General features: G+C 41.7%; 1 protein-coding gene across 1 annotated transcript in view; it reads right to left on the bottom strand.

The window, feature by feature from the left end:
- The window catches only part of TMEM163 (transmembrane protein 163), a 223,485-nt gene that overhangs the window by 70,468 nt on the left and 137,845 nt on the right, over positions 1-15,172 (bottom strand). Inside the window, exon 4 of the mRNA XM_087435086.1 lies at positions 14,087-14,178. Coding sequence (XP_087291212.1) covers positions 14,087-14,178 — 92 coding nt within the window. The remainder of the gene's footprint in view (positions 1-14,086; positions 14,179-15,172) is intronic.

Raw genomic sequence — 15,172 nt, forward strand, 5'->3', positions numbered from 1 at the left:
CCCATTCAGAATACAGATTGGGCTAGGATGCACTAAGGGATTTTTAAACTCACAGTTCAGTTGTCTCTTGTTAAAGAAAAAAGTTCCCCATATTTCAAACACCAGGCCTAAAGGAATACACCAAGAGGTGTACATAGATTCAAGCATAAGCAATAAAGGGCATCACAGCTTAAAACAGCAAAAGCTAGAACAACTCAGATTTCCTAATAGGAGACTGTAAAACAAATTATGGTATAGCCAACAGCAGAACTCCAAGAGGCCATTAAGAAGACTGGGTTAGACATATAGGCAGGGGATTTTTAAAATGTCCTTGGTTTTGTGTTAGGAGAAAGAAGCGGGTTCCAGAACAATATGTACAGAGAGATTCTATTTTCATTTACACCTAGCCATGTGTGTATAAAGCATATGGGTGTGTATTATATTTTAATTTATATTAATTTAAATGTATTTGTTCTACAAATATGCACCACAACTATAATCAGTGAAACGAATAAAAATATTTTCATTTTTAAAGAAGCAACATAGGGCCTCACGTTTACAAGAACTGCAGAATTCCCTTATGACAAACCACCTGAGCTCTCCAACGTTAATTATATAATCAGATCACTACACTCCCTGGCCTAATAACTTGCTCATGGCTTCCCACTGCTCTTATAATCAAAATTCCTCCCAAGGGTCCCAAAGCCTTGGCTGCCTCCCAGTTTCATCTCCTCTTTGCCCCTCACTAACAGTCCAGCCACAGAAACCTATTTTTCTGACCCTCAAATGCACAAAGCTGGTTCCCACCTTTGGGCGTTTGTTTGTACCGATCCCTCTGTCCAAGGATGCTTTTTCTCCAGGCTCCTTCCTGCTATTTAAAGTATCAGTTCCTTTCCTTGACCCCCAACTTCAGAGGAGACCTTCTTATATTCTCTGTCACATCACCCTGGTTGATTTTCTTCACAGCTCCTACTTCTCTCTGCAATTATGTTATTGCCCATCTCCTTTTAGGTTCATGAGGGTGGGAGATGATGGCTTGTCTCTTATTTCCTGGTGCCTCACAAAGTTTCTGGCACATAGGGGACATTCAATAACTCACTGTTAAATCAATGAATACATTTCAGAGTCAGGTATTCGAAAATGCATCTCCTGGTAGAAATCTAACCTGTAAAACTGGACTTTTGCAAAACATATTTTACCTTCTCACATACAAAACAAAATGCATGCTGAATTGACAGAAAGTCTATCTGACCAAAAACCAGTTGCCTAGATCATCATCCACCATCCAGAAATGCAGATTATCTAGAGAATTCAAAATAAGGATGAGGTTTAGATTCACTGATATTTCATGAAAGTCCCTCAAAATTTATTTATCCATGAATCCTTACTACTCTTGGAAAAGGCAGGAAAGAGTCTCTCTGTGACCATCTTTCCTGAGTTGTCAATCCAAACAGCCAAATGAACCCTGAGGAAGAGCAGATATCTAGCTATATTGGTCTTAACTGGAGCCAGCCAAATAGCTTGCTCAAAATAGGAGTAAAAGGTGGGTAGAGATACAGAGACCTAAATATGTCATTTTCCAAACTTCCATCTGTTCTCTTAGACAGGACTTGTCAACAGACCCTTCACACCACTACTATTTTTGAAGGGTACTCAATTTCAGACTCCAACACATGCCTTCTTATTCTGGAAGAAGCGCACCTATGCTAACCTGGTTCTCCCATGATCTCAGCCTCAGTCACCTTGGGAGAGGACAAGAATTTGAACTTTGATTTAAAAACAGGTAAGGTCAGTGTACCATCTGTTTTTAGGGGATGTATCTTTCACACAGATTTTCTCGTTAAAACCACACGTGCAGAAAGAGCAAAAGATTTCTTGGCGGAAAATGCCAAAGAACAAATTTTGGTGGGTGCTAACACCCACGCTAAATGATCGCTTTGTAGCAACAAACACGACAGCAACACAGCAACTTGGCCTGTTCTCACAGTCGCCCTAGGGAAGCTATGGCAGGCGGGGGCGGGGGGGGGGGGTGGCGGGGAGGGGGCGGTTATCCTTGTCATTTAAAGCTTGGAGCAAGTTTCCTGCACATACACTAAATCCTCTGAGATTTTCCCCTCTAGTGGCTTGTATTTAAGAATTTAAATTAAGGGGGAAGGGGCAAATGGGAAGTTGTTCATCAATGGGCATAAATTTTCAGTTATACAAGATGAATAAGTTCTAGAGATCTGCTGTACAACATTGTGCCTAGAGTAAAAATGCCATATTATACACTTAAAAATTTATTAAGGTGGGTCTCATGTTAAGTGATCTTACAAGAAAATAAATTTTTTAAAAGAACTTAAGTTTATTAATATAATTATATTTAAGAACATATGTAACTTTTATACATATATTTTATATATTTACTTAAATATTTAATATGTATATATATGTACACACACAACACTTTTCAACTCTTCAGAACATGTTCCCTTTGAATTCCCTTCCCTGATCCCTCCAAGGAGGTAAGAGAGCAGTTTTAATCTTAACCTAACAGATGAGGAAATGAAAGCAAAGGGTAGTTACGTTATATGTAGCAGAAACAGACCTAAAACATGGATTTTTTTGCCTCTCAAATTAGGAAAATGACTTCTTTCCGGGCTACAGGGGAAATGAAAGGAGAACCATTCACCAACCCCCTCCGGCTCTGGGTGAAGCTACGAGACACTCCTCTGGGGGTAGATGATGGTTTGGGGCTGTTCACAGCTCTTCTCTCCAGACTCCTCCTTATCTCTAAGTCCACAGCCACACCTGTCATCAGCCCACAGTGAGTCACAGGGCTTCCCACCTGAGCAGGGCATACGCAATCCTACTTTGAAATGAAGGACACACCAGGCTTTGGAGTCCGGCAGGGCTTGGCGCAAATCACCAGCGTAAATCCAGCTCTACAACACTGGACAAGTCCCCGTGTCTCTTTAAGCCTCCATGTCCTCTCCCATAAAACTGGAATAGTGACACCTGTATCTCATAGGATTGCTCTGAGGATTAAATGAGACAAAACACAGAAAGGACTTAGCACAGCGCCCAAAGCACGGTAAGAAAATCAATAATTAAGGCTGTCTTAAGAATTTAACTTTTAGATCAAAACCTATCAGATCAGAATAGGAGCTCTACAAAAATCCCTTGGCCCCAAGCCATGGGTCCCTGCCAGACTATAAAATCCACAGCCGTATGTTTAGGGCCGATTGGCACTCAGAAAATATGGAACAAAAAAAAAGAATAGGAAGCCTCCATCGCTAGCAGATGGTGCTAAAAATAAATAAAGAAAAAGCTAAAAAACAGAAAAAGGGTTGGTCAGCTAGGGAAACACAAAAAAGGTGGTTATATAGGCAAATTTGGTGGATCCCTCCAAGGTGAATTTCCCAAAGGAGAAGGAATCAGAATCTTAGCCAGTGCCCTAGATAAGGCAAAAGGAGGTCCCCTTTTAGACCCGAACAGCATCTCTGCCATACAGACTGATAGATGAGGGTTTCAGAGCCTGATGCCATGAAACACTGTATTCATCTAACCCGTCTGTTCCAACACCAGGATGCCTACATGGGTCCACCTACAGAGAGAAAAATAGAGGAAACTACGTGGGTACCCCGACAAGGTCTATGATGGAGATACTTTGCATCCACTAATAAATTGGCTTCCTGTTTTTACATGTCAATTCTGTAAGCTTGATTAATCTGAGTCCCCTGTCTTTGTGCCATTAAAACCAAGACTCAGCCTGTAAGGGCAAAAGCCAGACTCTGCAGAGCTGTCAGGTGGTCTGGAAGACATCATCAGTGAGGTGGAGGGTCTCTTAGAGGAAGCCTTCTCCAGACACAAGCGACTTTACTAGCAGGGATAACACAACTTCTAAAGAGTCTGTGGAGAATGAATCAAAGGAAGAGAAAGGTGATTTTTCAAAAGCGTATAAACCCTCAAGTATAAATCAAAACCACAATGAGATACCACTCACACCCGCTAGGATGGTAAGAATCAAAAAAGAAGATAATAACAAGTGCTGACAAGGATGCGGAGAAATTGGACCCTCATACATTGCTGGCGGGAATGTAAAATAATGCAGCCACTTTGGAAAACAGTTTGACAGTTTCTCAAATGTTAGACATAAGTTACCATATAACCCAGCAATTCTACTCCTAGGTACAAATCTAAGACAAATGAAAACATATTTCCACACAAACACTTGTACAGAAATGTTCACAGAAGCATTATTCATAATAGCCAAAAAGCAAAACAACCCAAATTTCCAACAGCTGATGAATGGATAAATTAAATGTGGCATATCTATATAATGGAATATCATACAGCGATAAAAAGAAAGGAAATACTGATACATGCTACAAAGTGGAGGAATGCTGAAAACATTATGCTAAGTGAAAGACTGAGTGAAGGAAGAAACATTATGCTAAGCCACAAAGGACCATACGGTGTGTGATTCCATGTATACGAAAGGTCCAGAATAGGCAAATCTATAGGGACAAACAGTAGATTAGTGGTTGCCTAGGGCTGGGAGCGGGAAGGCAGTTGGAGCAGTGGAAGCTAAAGGGAGTGAGGCTTCTTTTTGTGGTCATGAAAATGTTCTAAAATTGATCGTGGTGATAGATGCACAACTCTATGAATGTACTAAAAGCCACTGACTTGCACACTTTCAATGTATGAACTATATGCTATGCAAATTACATTTTAATAAGGCTGCTTTAAAAAAAAATACTTAACTCTATTTTGCCTAGAAAGCCTACTGTTAAAAATAACCCCCTTTTGTACCTACTATATGTCAGACACTGTGCCAAGCAACTTACCTAAATGATCCCATTTGTTTCTCATAACAGTTTTGTGAGGTAGGTAGAAACTATTCCAAAAACCCCCCATGAACTCTAGTACTCCTTTAGATGCCTTCTATTTAGTGATATGAATATAGAGAGATGCTTTCAAAACCCACGCTGACTAAAAGCTCCAAGGGTGCAACTATTGAGAGAAAGGCAGGAGATGGGGAGAAAAAGTCACCAGAATTCCAATCAGTGCAATTTTGTAGACCCCCAAAGGCAGGCTATGTGCACCGTAGTGAGTCCCTTCATGACGGAAGTCATTGCGTGTAGTAAAAGCACCCAGCGGTGCTGGTGGCAAGTACAACAGCCCCCAGTAGGATAATCACAGGAAGGCAGTACCAACATAGAGGAAATGAGAGCTTTAATCTCGGTTCCTAGACTGGCTTGCTTTCTATATTCCCCAAAAGGGAAAAAAAAGTATGCTTGATAGGATTACAAAAATAACACATGTACCTTGTAAATCTTTTTCAGAAAATGCAAAAAGTATAAAGAAGAAAGTCATCATCAGCTATAACCAACATCAACATTTCAGTGTTGATTAGTAATCAATGACAAGGGCTATGCAAAATCAAATTGAATTTAAAATGTTCAACCGCTAATACACAGGACAAGATCTGGGGACTGAAAGGAGGAAAAATACGCCATGAAAACGCTGACCCGAAAACTTCAAAGGCAACTACGGAGAAACCAAGCCCACAGAGTTTTCCTCTGAAAATAGGACTCCTCAGAGAAGAGAACGAACCTGCCAAAATCTCCTCCTGACAAAGGTGGTCACAAAGAGACAAGGACCTCGTTCTCAACTGCCTCAAATCTTATCACTTCAAAGACGGCTCCTGAACTAAGTCCATTCACCCCAAAGCACAGGCGGTGGTCTATGCTACCGCAGCCGAGAGTGGAAGACGGGAGGATGCCAAACGCTGTGAGTTCCAGGCTCAAGTTTCCAAAGGGTGACCATACTCAGGGTGAGGCAGGGGCCCCAGCCACAGCACTTGGTCCTGGAAATCTCAGGAACAGAACACTCTCCACTCAGCAAATGCTTTGACCTGGCAGCAGGTGCCAGAAGAGAGGCCACAGCCATGGACAAAGGTGGGCTCCTGTTCCTTGATGGCAAAGCTGTCAGCCCAGAATTGAGCAGGCCCTACCCAGCTGACAGCTTGGCCTGAAAACAGGAACCAAAGTTTCAAAGAGCATGGAACAAGTCCAGGCTGCAGCCAAGACAAACGATCCTCATTTGCAAGGCCTCTGAGACCTCGGAGGGCTGCAGCACTTGTCATGGCAGCCATTTACCGGGAGACCCAGGACATGAATGCCAGCTCCTGGGAATGCCACCCCCGCCCCTAGACTGCCCTGCGGTGGCCCAAGCAGTTTATCTATGCCTGGCCAACTGCCAACCATTTCCTCATATTGCAGTGTTAGAACCAAAGCCCAGCACTGCCTTTCAATATGGATAATTTTATAGCTCTTAATTCGTCTGGATCCACAACCACTTTCCCTTGCCCTCCAACTAACTCTGGGTTGCAGGTAATTGCTAGGAAGGGGCATTTCCAGGAGCAAGGAGAGGGGGCAGGAACGAAAAATTTGGTAAAACTGAGACATGCAAATTTGAAATGGTAGCATTGCATAATGGTTACAAGCAAATTTCAGAGAAAGCGAGACCTAGGTTCGAATCCCCGTTGTATCCATTACTGGCCATGAGCCTTCAGGAACAATATTTACCTTCTCTACCAGGTGTTAAAAAATACCTCTACCTAACGCAGAGTGCAGAACAATGGCACTGAGCATATGGCACAGTAAATGCTTATTATTATGATCTTAATAAAGCTTATCAAAACTTAATAAAAGATGAAGGGGTTCCATAGTTCAATCTTTCATTCTGCAACTCTTTAATGAGCACCTACCAAATGCCAGGCATTATTCCAGGAATTGGGCATAAAAAGAATAAGACAGTTGAGGAAAACCCTTGCCCTCATGAGCTTCAAGTCTTGTGAGGGCGACCAACAATAAACAAATATACCAATACATAAACTACATATGGTAACTAGATCTATGAGAGAAAACAACATGGCACCACAGAATAAGAACATGGGTGGTGGGGGCACAGCAGGAAGGACCTGGTCAGTTATTAAGTTGTACTTCCTTAGTCACCTCCGTTCTAGTAGCCAGAGGCTGGGAAATGTCCCAAAACGGAAATAGAAGGCTTCTCATTCCCATCTGAAATTCTGGAAACCCATTTCCCAAAAGAAATACAAATGCCAAAAAAACATATGAGAATATGTTCAACTCGACTGGTAACTCAAGAAATGCATGTTAACACAGAGAGTTCAATTTTCCACCTGGACAAGTGGCTAAGATCAAAAAGAACTATAACGCTCAGGGCTGGCAAAGGTGAGCCAACACACATCCTCACCCCTGCCGGCGGGAATGTAGATCAGGACGACCTTTAGAAGAGTTTGACACTGGGCATCACATTTATAGGTTAGTATATTCTTTGACCCAGACTTCTAGTAATTTATCCTAAAGAAATAAGAGGAAAAGAATTAAAATACAAATATGTAAGGACAGTTATTTCAGGTTGTCTCTAACCCCAAGACATTGGAAAAAACCCACATCTTCAGTAGAAAATTGCTTAAACAAAATGTTAAATCCATACATAGAATACTATATAGCCATCAAAAAACAACGTACCTCTATCCTAAGATGGAGAGATGTTCAAAACATACTAGCAAGTAGAGAAAACCTAGTTTTCAAAAGGGTATGTATAGATCATCTCTATTTATGTAAAAAAAAAAAAAGGATATATGTGTAACCATGCACGTACATGCACACACACACACAATATACACCAAAATGTTAGCTCTGGGAGGCCCTATAACAAGTGAGTTTCACTGTGTTCTTTGTACCTCTATGAATTACCTCAACCTTTTACAATGATATGTATTGCTTTGTCTTGCTCCAGATTTCTTTTGGGGGGGGGGTGTGAAATCAGGAAATCAAGGAATAACCTTCTATCACCTCACTACACCACTACCCCACGTCCTGAAGTTAAAAGCAACTTTCTACATATGCCAAAGTGTGTGTTTGAGTTTTTTAAAATTTTTCTTTGCAAATTCTTTTATTCCACGCTCTTGAGAAGCAAAATAAAACAACAGAGCAGACAATTTCAAACTATCCCAGTATGACTAATAAAAAAAAACATCTTCCAAACTCTAGGGCTGGAAAATAAGTGATCTACAATTTGAGCACATATTGGTGTTACATTCAATATCATGTTGAATCTTCACCACAGTGCCATTTGGTAGCTATCATGGCCCTCCCCACTTTCACAAATGAGAAAACTGAGATTTCAAAGGATTAATAAATCACTTAAGGTCACAGAGCAGGTGAGTGCAGGTCTCACGGAGAACTCTTCTCAAGGAGAATATGAGTTTCCTGTGGCTAACAGGTAACAAAGCACCATAAGCTGGGGGGCTTAAAACAACAGAAATTTCTTGCCTCACAGCTCTAAAGGCTAGAAGTCCTGAAACCTATAGGGCAGAATCCTTTCTTTGCCTCTTCTAGGTGCTGGTGTTTACCAATGTTCCTTGGCTTGTCAATACATCACTCCGAATTCTGCCTTCATTGTCAGGTGGTCATCTTCTCCTTGAGTGCCTCTGTCTCCGTGTCTCTTCTCTTCTTATAAGAACCCCAGTCATATTGGATTAGGACCTCTTGTAACTTGGTGACATCTGCAAAGATCCTTTTTCCCAATAAGGTAACATTCTGTGGTACTGGGGGTGAGGACTTCAACATATTTTGGGGGACACAATTCAACTTGTAACAGGGACCAAGCCTACACTCCTTCCTCTAATACATCCTGCCCCCAGCACCACAACCCATTAATGTCATGTCTGTATCATGGCAGGTTTTATATGTCCTTTTCATGACAGTGGAAGGCAACTCGCTTCTGCCTTAAGGCAAAATTAAATCCAAACTATTCAAGGCAGATGAGCGCATGTCCTGCTATCAAGGCTCTGCCTTCCGCATTGGCTCTCACCAGTCATTGAGGGCATCTCCCAAGTTATTTATTCTTCTAGTTCAGGGTTTGCTCCTGAGCTAAAATACACTCAAGAGCTTTGTAAAGTTAAGAGCACTAGATAACTGTGGAGAGAATGCAATTTGCTTTCCCAGAGCCCCCAGTTTGGGTCAGGTAGAATGTCCCATGGGAAGAGGAGGGAGATATGGTACTATTTTAATACATTCTTGGTATGACTCATTGCCTTTGCAGTCCACTTAGATCAGACACCAAAAGCAAATTACCAATCCATCATTTCTTGACCGAATCAGTTACTTTTCTTTTTCAGTTTCTGGAACAGTCTCCAAAAGCAGCAAGGGTACTGCTGAAACCAGTAATCAAAAGACTAGCTAGCCATCCTGTCGACCGGTAGTTTTCAGGCCAAGCATTTGGCTCAGCAAATTGGAAAAGAAAACAGAGCAAGGACCTGCCTGAGTGAGAACCAGTGTGTCCCATTTATTTCACATGAGAAGACACACGAAGGATTGATGCCTATCTAAGAATATCCACCCCAGAGCTCTTGAATTCGCTTTCCAATATGCTGCAGAGCATAATGCCATTTGGAGGTATATTTGAAACAAGAGAACAACCTCCCAGGCTGTGTTTTTGCCTCAGTGTTGCAGAATTAGAAGCCTGGAAAGGTGAACAGCCTCCTGTCTGCCTCCACCTTTCCATATGAGTGAGCTGATGGACGGCCCAAAGAGACAGCTGGGACTGGGGAGCCTTCATGGGGCCTCCCACCTGTGCTGCAATCATATGCAAAATGTCAGAGGCCCCCAATGAGCATCAAGCTGTACCTTCTGTGGCAAGCATCCCAATGGCCCTCCACAGCTGAGGGCAGCAGGAGGCTGTACTTCCTGTGGCCTTACATGGTACACAGGGCTGAGAATGGATCTGACAGATGTGAAATTCTCCATGTCATTGGACCTTGCCAAGTGCCTCCTATGCTAATTTCTCCCACGCCCTCCACGTCCAGCACCTCCTCCCCTCCCTCAGTATCTTTCTCTCGTTTCCAAATCCTCTGGACTTTGACTTATTAACAACTTTGTCTATTACTAAAAAATAGATTAAAAATGATCAAACTATCTAAAGAGGCATGGTCCAACATGGTAGCCACTAGCCACATGTGACTATTTACATTTAAATTAACTAAAATTAAATAAAGTTAAAAATCTAGTTCCCTGGTCATTATAGCCACATGTCAAGTGTTTGATGGCCACATGTGGCTAATGGCTACCATACTGGACAGTGCAAATATAGAGCATGACCATTATCGTAGAGAGTTCTATTGGATAGCTCTGGTCTAAAGGATATAAAGAAAATGTCTCCCTCTTTCTTCTGTCCCCAGTCCCCCTCCCAGAGGCGACCCTGCTGCCAGTCTCCTTTGTATCCTTGCAGAGATTATTTTATATGCCTGAACAAGTGTGTGTGGATGCAAACCTCTTTTGTTAAAACAAATAGAAAAGACCCTAAACACTATTTTGCTCCATGCTTTCTTCACTTAATTAAACTTGGAGATCACAATGTAAGTGTACAAATACTGCTTCATTCTTTTGAGTGGCCTCATAGCAATGCACTGTCCCGAGCACAACCATCACCACCCCACCCTCTGTGTGCCAGACTACCTTCCCTCCCTTCCCTCCTACTACCCCCAGTCTCCACATCCTCCAACTCTTTTCTGACTCTTCCCCTCACCTCTTGCCTTAATAAAAACCTGGCTGTTCCCTGAGGAAACTGCCTTCCTGATCTTTGAAGTGGAGGCAGGGTTTTCACCCTTATCCACATTCTCAAAGCCTATCTTCCTCGTGGTGAATCCCAAAGAAGTTCTCTGGCTTCCTCCCTCAATACTCCCAGTCACCCTCAGACTAAACCCACTACACCTCCTATCGTTACCTCCAACCTCCTGGCCCCTCTCCTCAGTCGTTGAGGACAACAGCACCTGCTTCACTGCCCTCATCTCCTCCCTGAATTCTGTAAGCACTCCCGCAATCCCAGGTGGAACATCCAGCCAACACCTGGCCTCACACGTCCCTAACCTTTTGTCCTCACCTGACCTCAGCCACCACTCCCACCCTAAATCCACACCAATAAACCAATCCCCTGTGAAATCCTTGTTTTTAGCATCCCACTCTGAGATTAGTGCCCACACCAACAATTGCCAACCTAAGCAAGCAAGACTTCTAATCCATGATGACTATTCATTAACCTGGCCATTGTCATTGTGCTAAGTGAAATAAACCAGTCACAAAAGGACAAATACTATGATTCCACTTATATGAGGTACCTAGAGTAGTCAAATTCATAGAAACGAAGTAGAATGGTGGTTGCCAAAGGCTGGGGGGAGAGGGAAAGGGGAGTGGTTTAATGAGTATAGAGTTTCAGTTTTGCAAGATGAAAATGTTCTGGAGATCTGTTCCAAACAATATGAATACGTTTAACACCACTGAACAATTCACTTAAAATGTTTAAGATAGTAAATTTAATGTTATGCATTTTTTACCATAATAAAAAATTGCAAAACAAAATGATTGAGGCTCCACTCTGTGGTAGTGCTGAAGGCATGCTCTCTTCCTGTGAGCATCAAGCACCCCATCACATCCACAGCCAGGAGGCAAGGCTGAGAAAGGTTTCTCTCCTCTCAGCATTGAAAATTCCAAGCTCTAGGTTCTTTCTGAAGCTTAGAGTCAACTTAGGAAAAATTAAAGGAATTAACTACAGACCCGTTGACCGCTATTCTTCTCCAGCAACTAACTGAAAACCAATGGTTTTTCTAGCTCTGCCTCTCATAATTCATTCATACTCATTAATATGCAAACATCAGTTTCTCAGCTGGCAGTGATTTCATGAATTTTTAATTTACATGGGATGAGCAAGAGATTAAAAAACTTTAAAGCTGACAATAGAGAGGATTTGAGTGTCATTTTAATCCCTAGATTAAGAATCTTCAAATGAATTCATTGGCATCATCATGTGAACTATCATCTGGGAATTATCAAAGCAACTCCTCTATGAGTTTTTGCCTTTTGGGTATATTAATAAAGATACACATTTTTTTTTAATGGTACCTGTTTTGGGATCATTAAAAACAGTGAAACCAAAGACATTTCTTGTCAGCAGTCTTAATCTTGGAAAAACTCCAGGCCACCTGGTAAATGATCACAGAAATCCCAACACTAGAGAAAAGCAACAATAATTTGTAGATTTGTGAATAACATGAAAGAAACTCATTTCAGCATAAAGGAAAACAGATAAAAAAGCAAATTAGAAGAGAGAAATTGAGAAATACTGAACTCAATTTCTTCTGGAAATGCCAATCAAATTCTGGATTACTAATTCTAAAATAAGAAAAGGCAGAGGGAAGAGCTTTCTCTTGAGGGTGAGACCCAATAGAATTATAATATAAGCCATATATGTAATTTTAAATTTCTAAAAGCCACATTAAAAATGTAAACAGAAGCAAGTAAATTTAACTTTAATAGTTCATTTAATCCAATATACCCAAAATATTCTTATATCAATACGTAATCAATATTTTAAAAATTATTAATGAAACGGTTATATTCTTTTTTCTTAGTAAGTCTTTGGAATGTAGTGTGTATTTTATACTTACAACAGCTCTTTGTTTCCACCAGCTACATATAAGTGCTAAAATAGCCACTAGTGGCTACCATATTGGAGAGAACAACCACAGAACCAAAGAATGTATGTTCTTCTGACAGGACAGGGACTAGCTCTTGAAATTTAAGCATATCACTAGATCGCACTTTCTAGACTGTTCTTACTGTATTCTTCAACTAACAGCCAGCAACAGCTTGGGTGGAAGCATTAGCTGCTCCTTCAGCTAGACCAGTGTTGATTCAACTGTGATCATTATGGTACCATCATTTGAAATTTTACAAAATCAGTTCACTATGATTGTTTTCTTAATTTTTTTCAAACATAAATTGACGTTTTAGAAAATTAACCTTATCCTAAACAATATCATCTGTGATATCACAGATTTGATATTTTAATTATATTTGTTAAAAAAGCTAATGTACATTAAAACAAATATTTAACACTTAGAAGTTTTTGTGCTTTACCTAAAGCCAATAATGGACTAAATTAAAATTTGTTCTCATTTGCAAATCAGTTACAGTGTCATCTTTCAAAAGCTTTCCATTTGGCACACACAATCTCAGATATATTACTATCTGAGTCCTCTGCACCCAATATTTGTCTGCCATCAAAGGTACCTTCTGTCTGGGCACCACAAACCACAGCAAGGGGGCATTTACTCATTTGTATTCAACCGTCCAAAAGCTGCAGAGGTGGGGTAAAACTCTTGCCCTAATGACCAGTGGTGGTTCAGTACCAGGGGAGCCCCTTTAATAATTAATAATGATGGCAGCTGAGGTTTACTGAACTACATGCCAAACACTGTTCTAAGTTAATATAACATACATATTATACTACATTATATATTGTGTATATATAATATATATAAAAACCCTATGAAGGAGGTATTATTGTTTTCCTGCTTTTCCAGATGAGGAAACAAGCATAGAGCAGTTAGCAGCCTCCCACGGTCACAGAGCTAACAAGTGGTGGAGCTGAGATTCAAAGCCAAGAAATCTGACTCTGGAACCTGTGCTGTTATCACCCGGAGGATTACAAGTGAAATAAAGAGAGAGAAGCTGAAAAGATACGTTTATGGTCACAAACACAAATCCCTCAAAGACAAAATCATCACCCACAAGATGTGGAGACTGGGGCAAGCAATATCCTCTAATACAGAGAGGGATGGAAGACAAGCGGAATAATTTAGAATGCCTTCAAGATGTCTTCTGTAAATTACAGTGAAAACTCACCTTAGAAAGAAAGAAAAAAATATGAAAATTCAAGGCATAAAGATTCCAATAACACAAAGAGAAAGAGGATGGAAGGACGGATGGATTGACTGATGGGAGGATTGGTGGATAGACGGACAGATGGATAGACCAACAAGTGAGCATACAAATATTCACTCTAGACTCAAGAGCAGAGAGCGGGGAGAATTATAAAGGGACATCCCATCTCTCTGACCATTCTAAGCAATTTGGAGACCTTTTAGTCTCATCACTGGGACCAAAGCTGCAGGGTGAGCTCTGTTGAGAGCCTAATTATGTGGCCTTCATTTGCAAGAGTTCTGCAGTCTGGTGGAAGATAAAAACCCACTTACATGTATTCCCTATGGGCAGAGTGTACAGCGGCCGCATTGCTGTAACGCCACAGGACAATCGCCGATGACAGGACGTCGAGGACGGCATCAAACTAGGAGAAGGAGACACGGCATTAGTGGTTTTCCAAAGTTAACAGGGCATGACTGTGAAGACACAAGGCAACTGTTCTTTGACTCAGAACATCTGAGCGAATGACCTCAGAGCAAGGAGGCTTCACATCATTATGATGCAGGCCACTCTTCACCATCACAGCGCAACCTGGGAATCTGGAGCCTGGGGCACATGACGTGCCGGCCTGGCGCCAGTGCCACCGCCCCTCCTCGTACCTGACACTGCTCCCACAGCCTGAGAAACCACCCTCTGCGGTGTGGTAGGCTCTGCTCCCTGGTCCCCTGGCTGCCAGCACTCTGGAGATATTGGGGTGGGGGGGTGGAATTACACTGTTCTGACACATGTGAAATTGGTTTCCTCATAGCAGGCAAGATAATTTCAGCGTTTTCCTGTACATTCCAAGTAAAAGATTCAGGGTGAGGATTCTGGGTTTCTGGCTCTTGATGGGACTGTTCTGCCTGGGGCCCAGGGGTGAGGGTGGGGTCACCCAGGGGCTCTGGGAAGTCTACCAACACTTTGAAATTATATACGAGATTCCATGCTTTTGTTTGAATGAATGAGTGAATGTGTGAGAGAGAAAAAGAGAGAGAAAGAAGGAAAGAGGAGTGAGTGAGTGAGAGAGAGAGACAGAGAGACAGAGTGTGTGTGTGTGTGTGTGTGAGTGTGAGATGTGGGCATTTTTCTGGAGAGACAGCCCACACCTTTCAGAAGATTCTGAAAAGAATCTGCAACCCCCAAAACATTAAGTTCTCGCAACAAAGGGAAGAAGTGGATTTTGGAACAGGAACACACACCCTCAGGTACAGGAAACACTAAAGCTACAGGAGGGCTGTTGAGAGGAGCTCTCTGTATGAGTCACTGCACACGCCACACTTCTCATCTGGAAAGTTACAAGCACTAGCGCTCTCTTGAAGGGACCTGGGGAAACTTCACTCAAGTTTTCAACGTGCCTAGCCTGTAAAACACCTGAGACC

The sequence above is a fragment of the Ceratotherium simum genome, chromosome 9, assembly GCF_057802395.1.
Source record: "Ceratotherium simum simum isolate JZ-2026a chromosome 9, ASM5780239v1, whole genome shotgun sequence".
Classification (NCBI taxonomy): domain Eukaryota; kingdom Metazoa; phylum Chordata; class Mammalia; order Perissodactyla; family Rhinocerotidae; genus Ceratotherium; species Ceratotherium simum.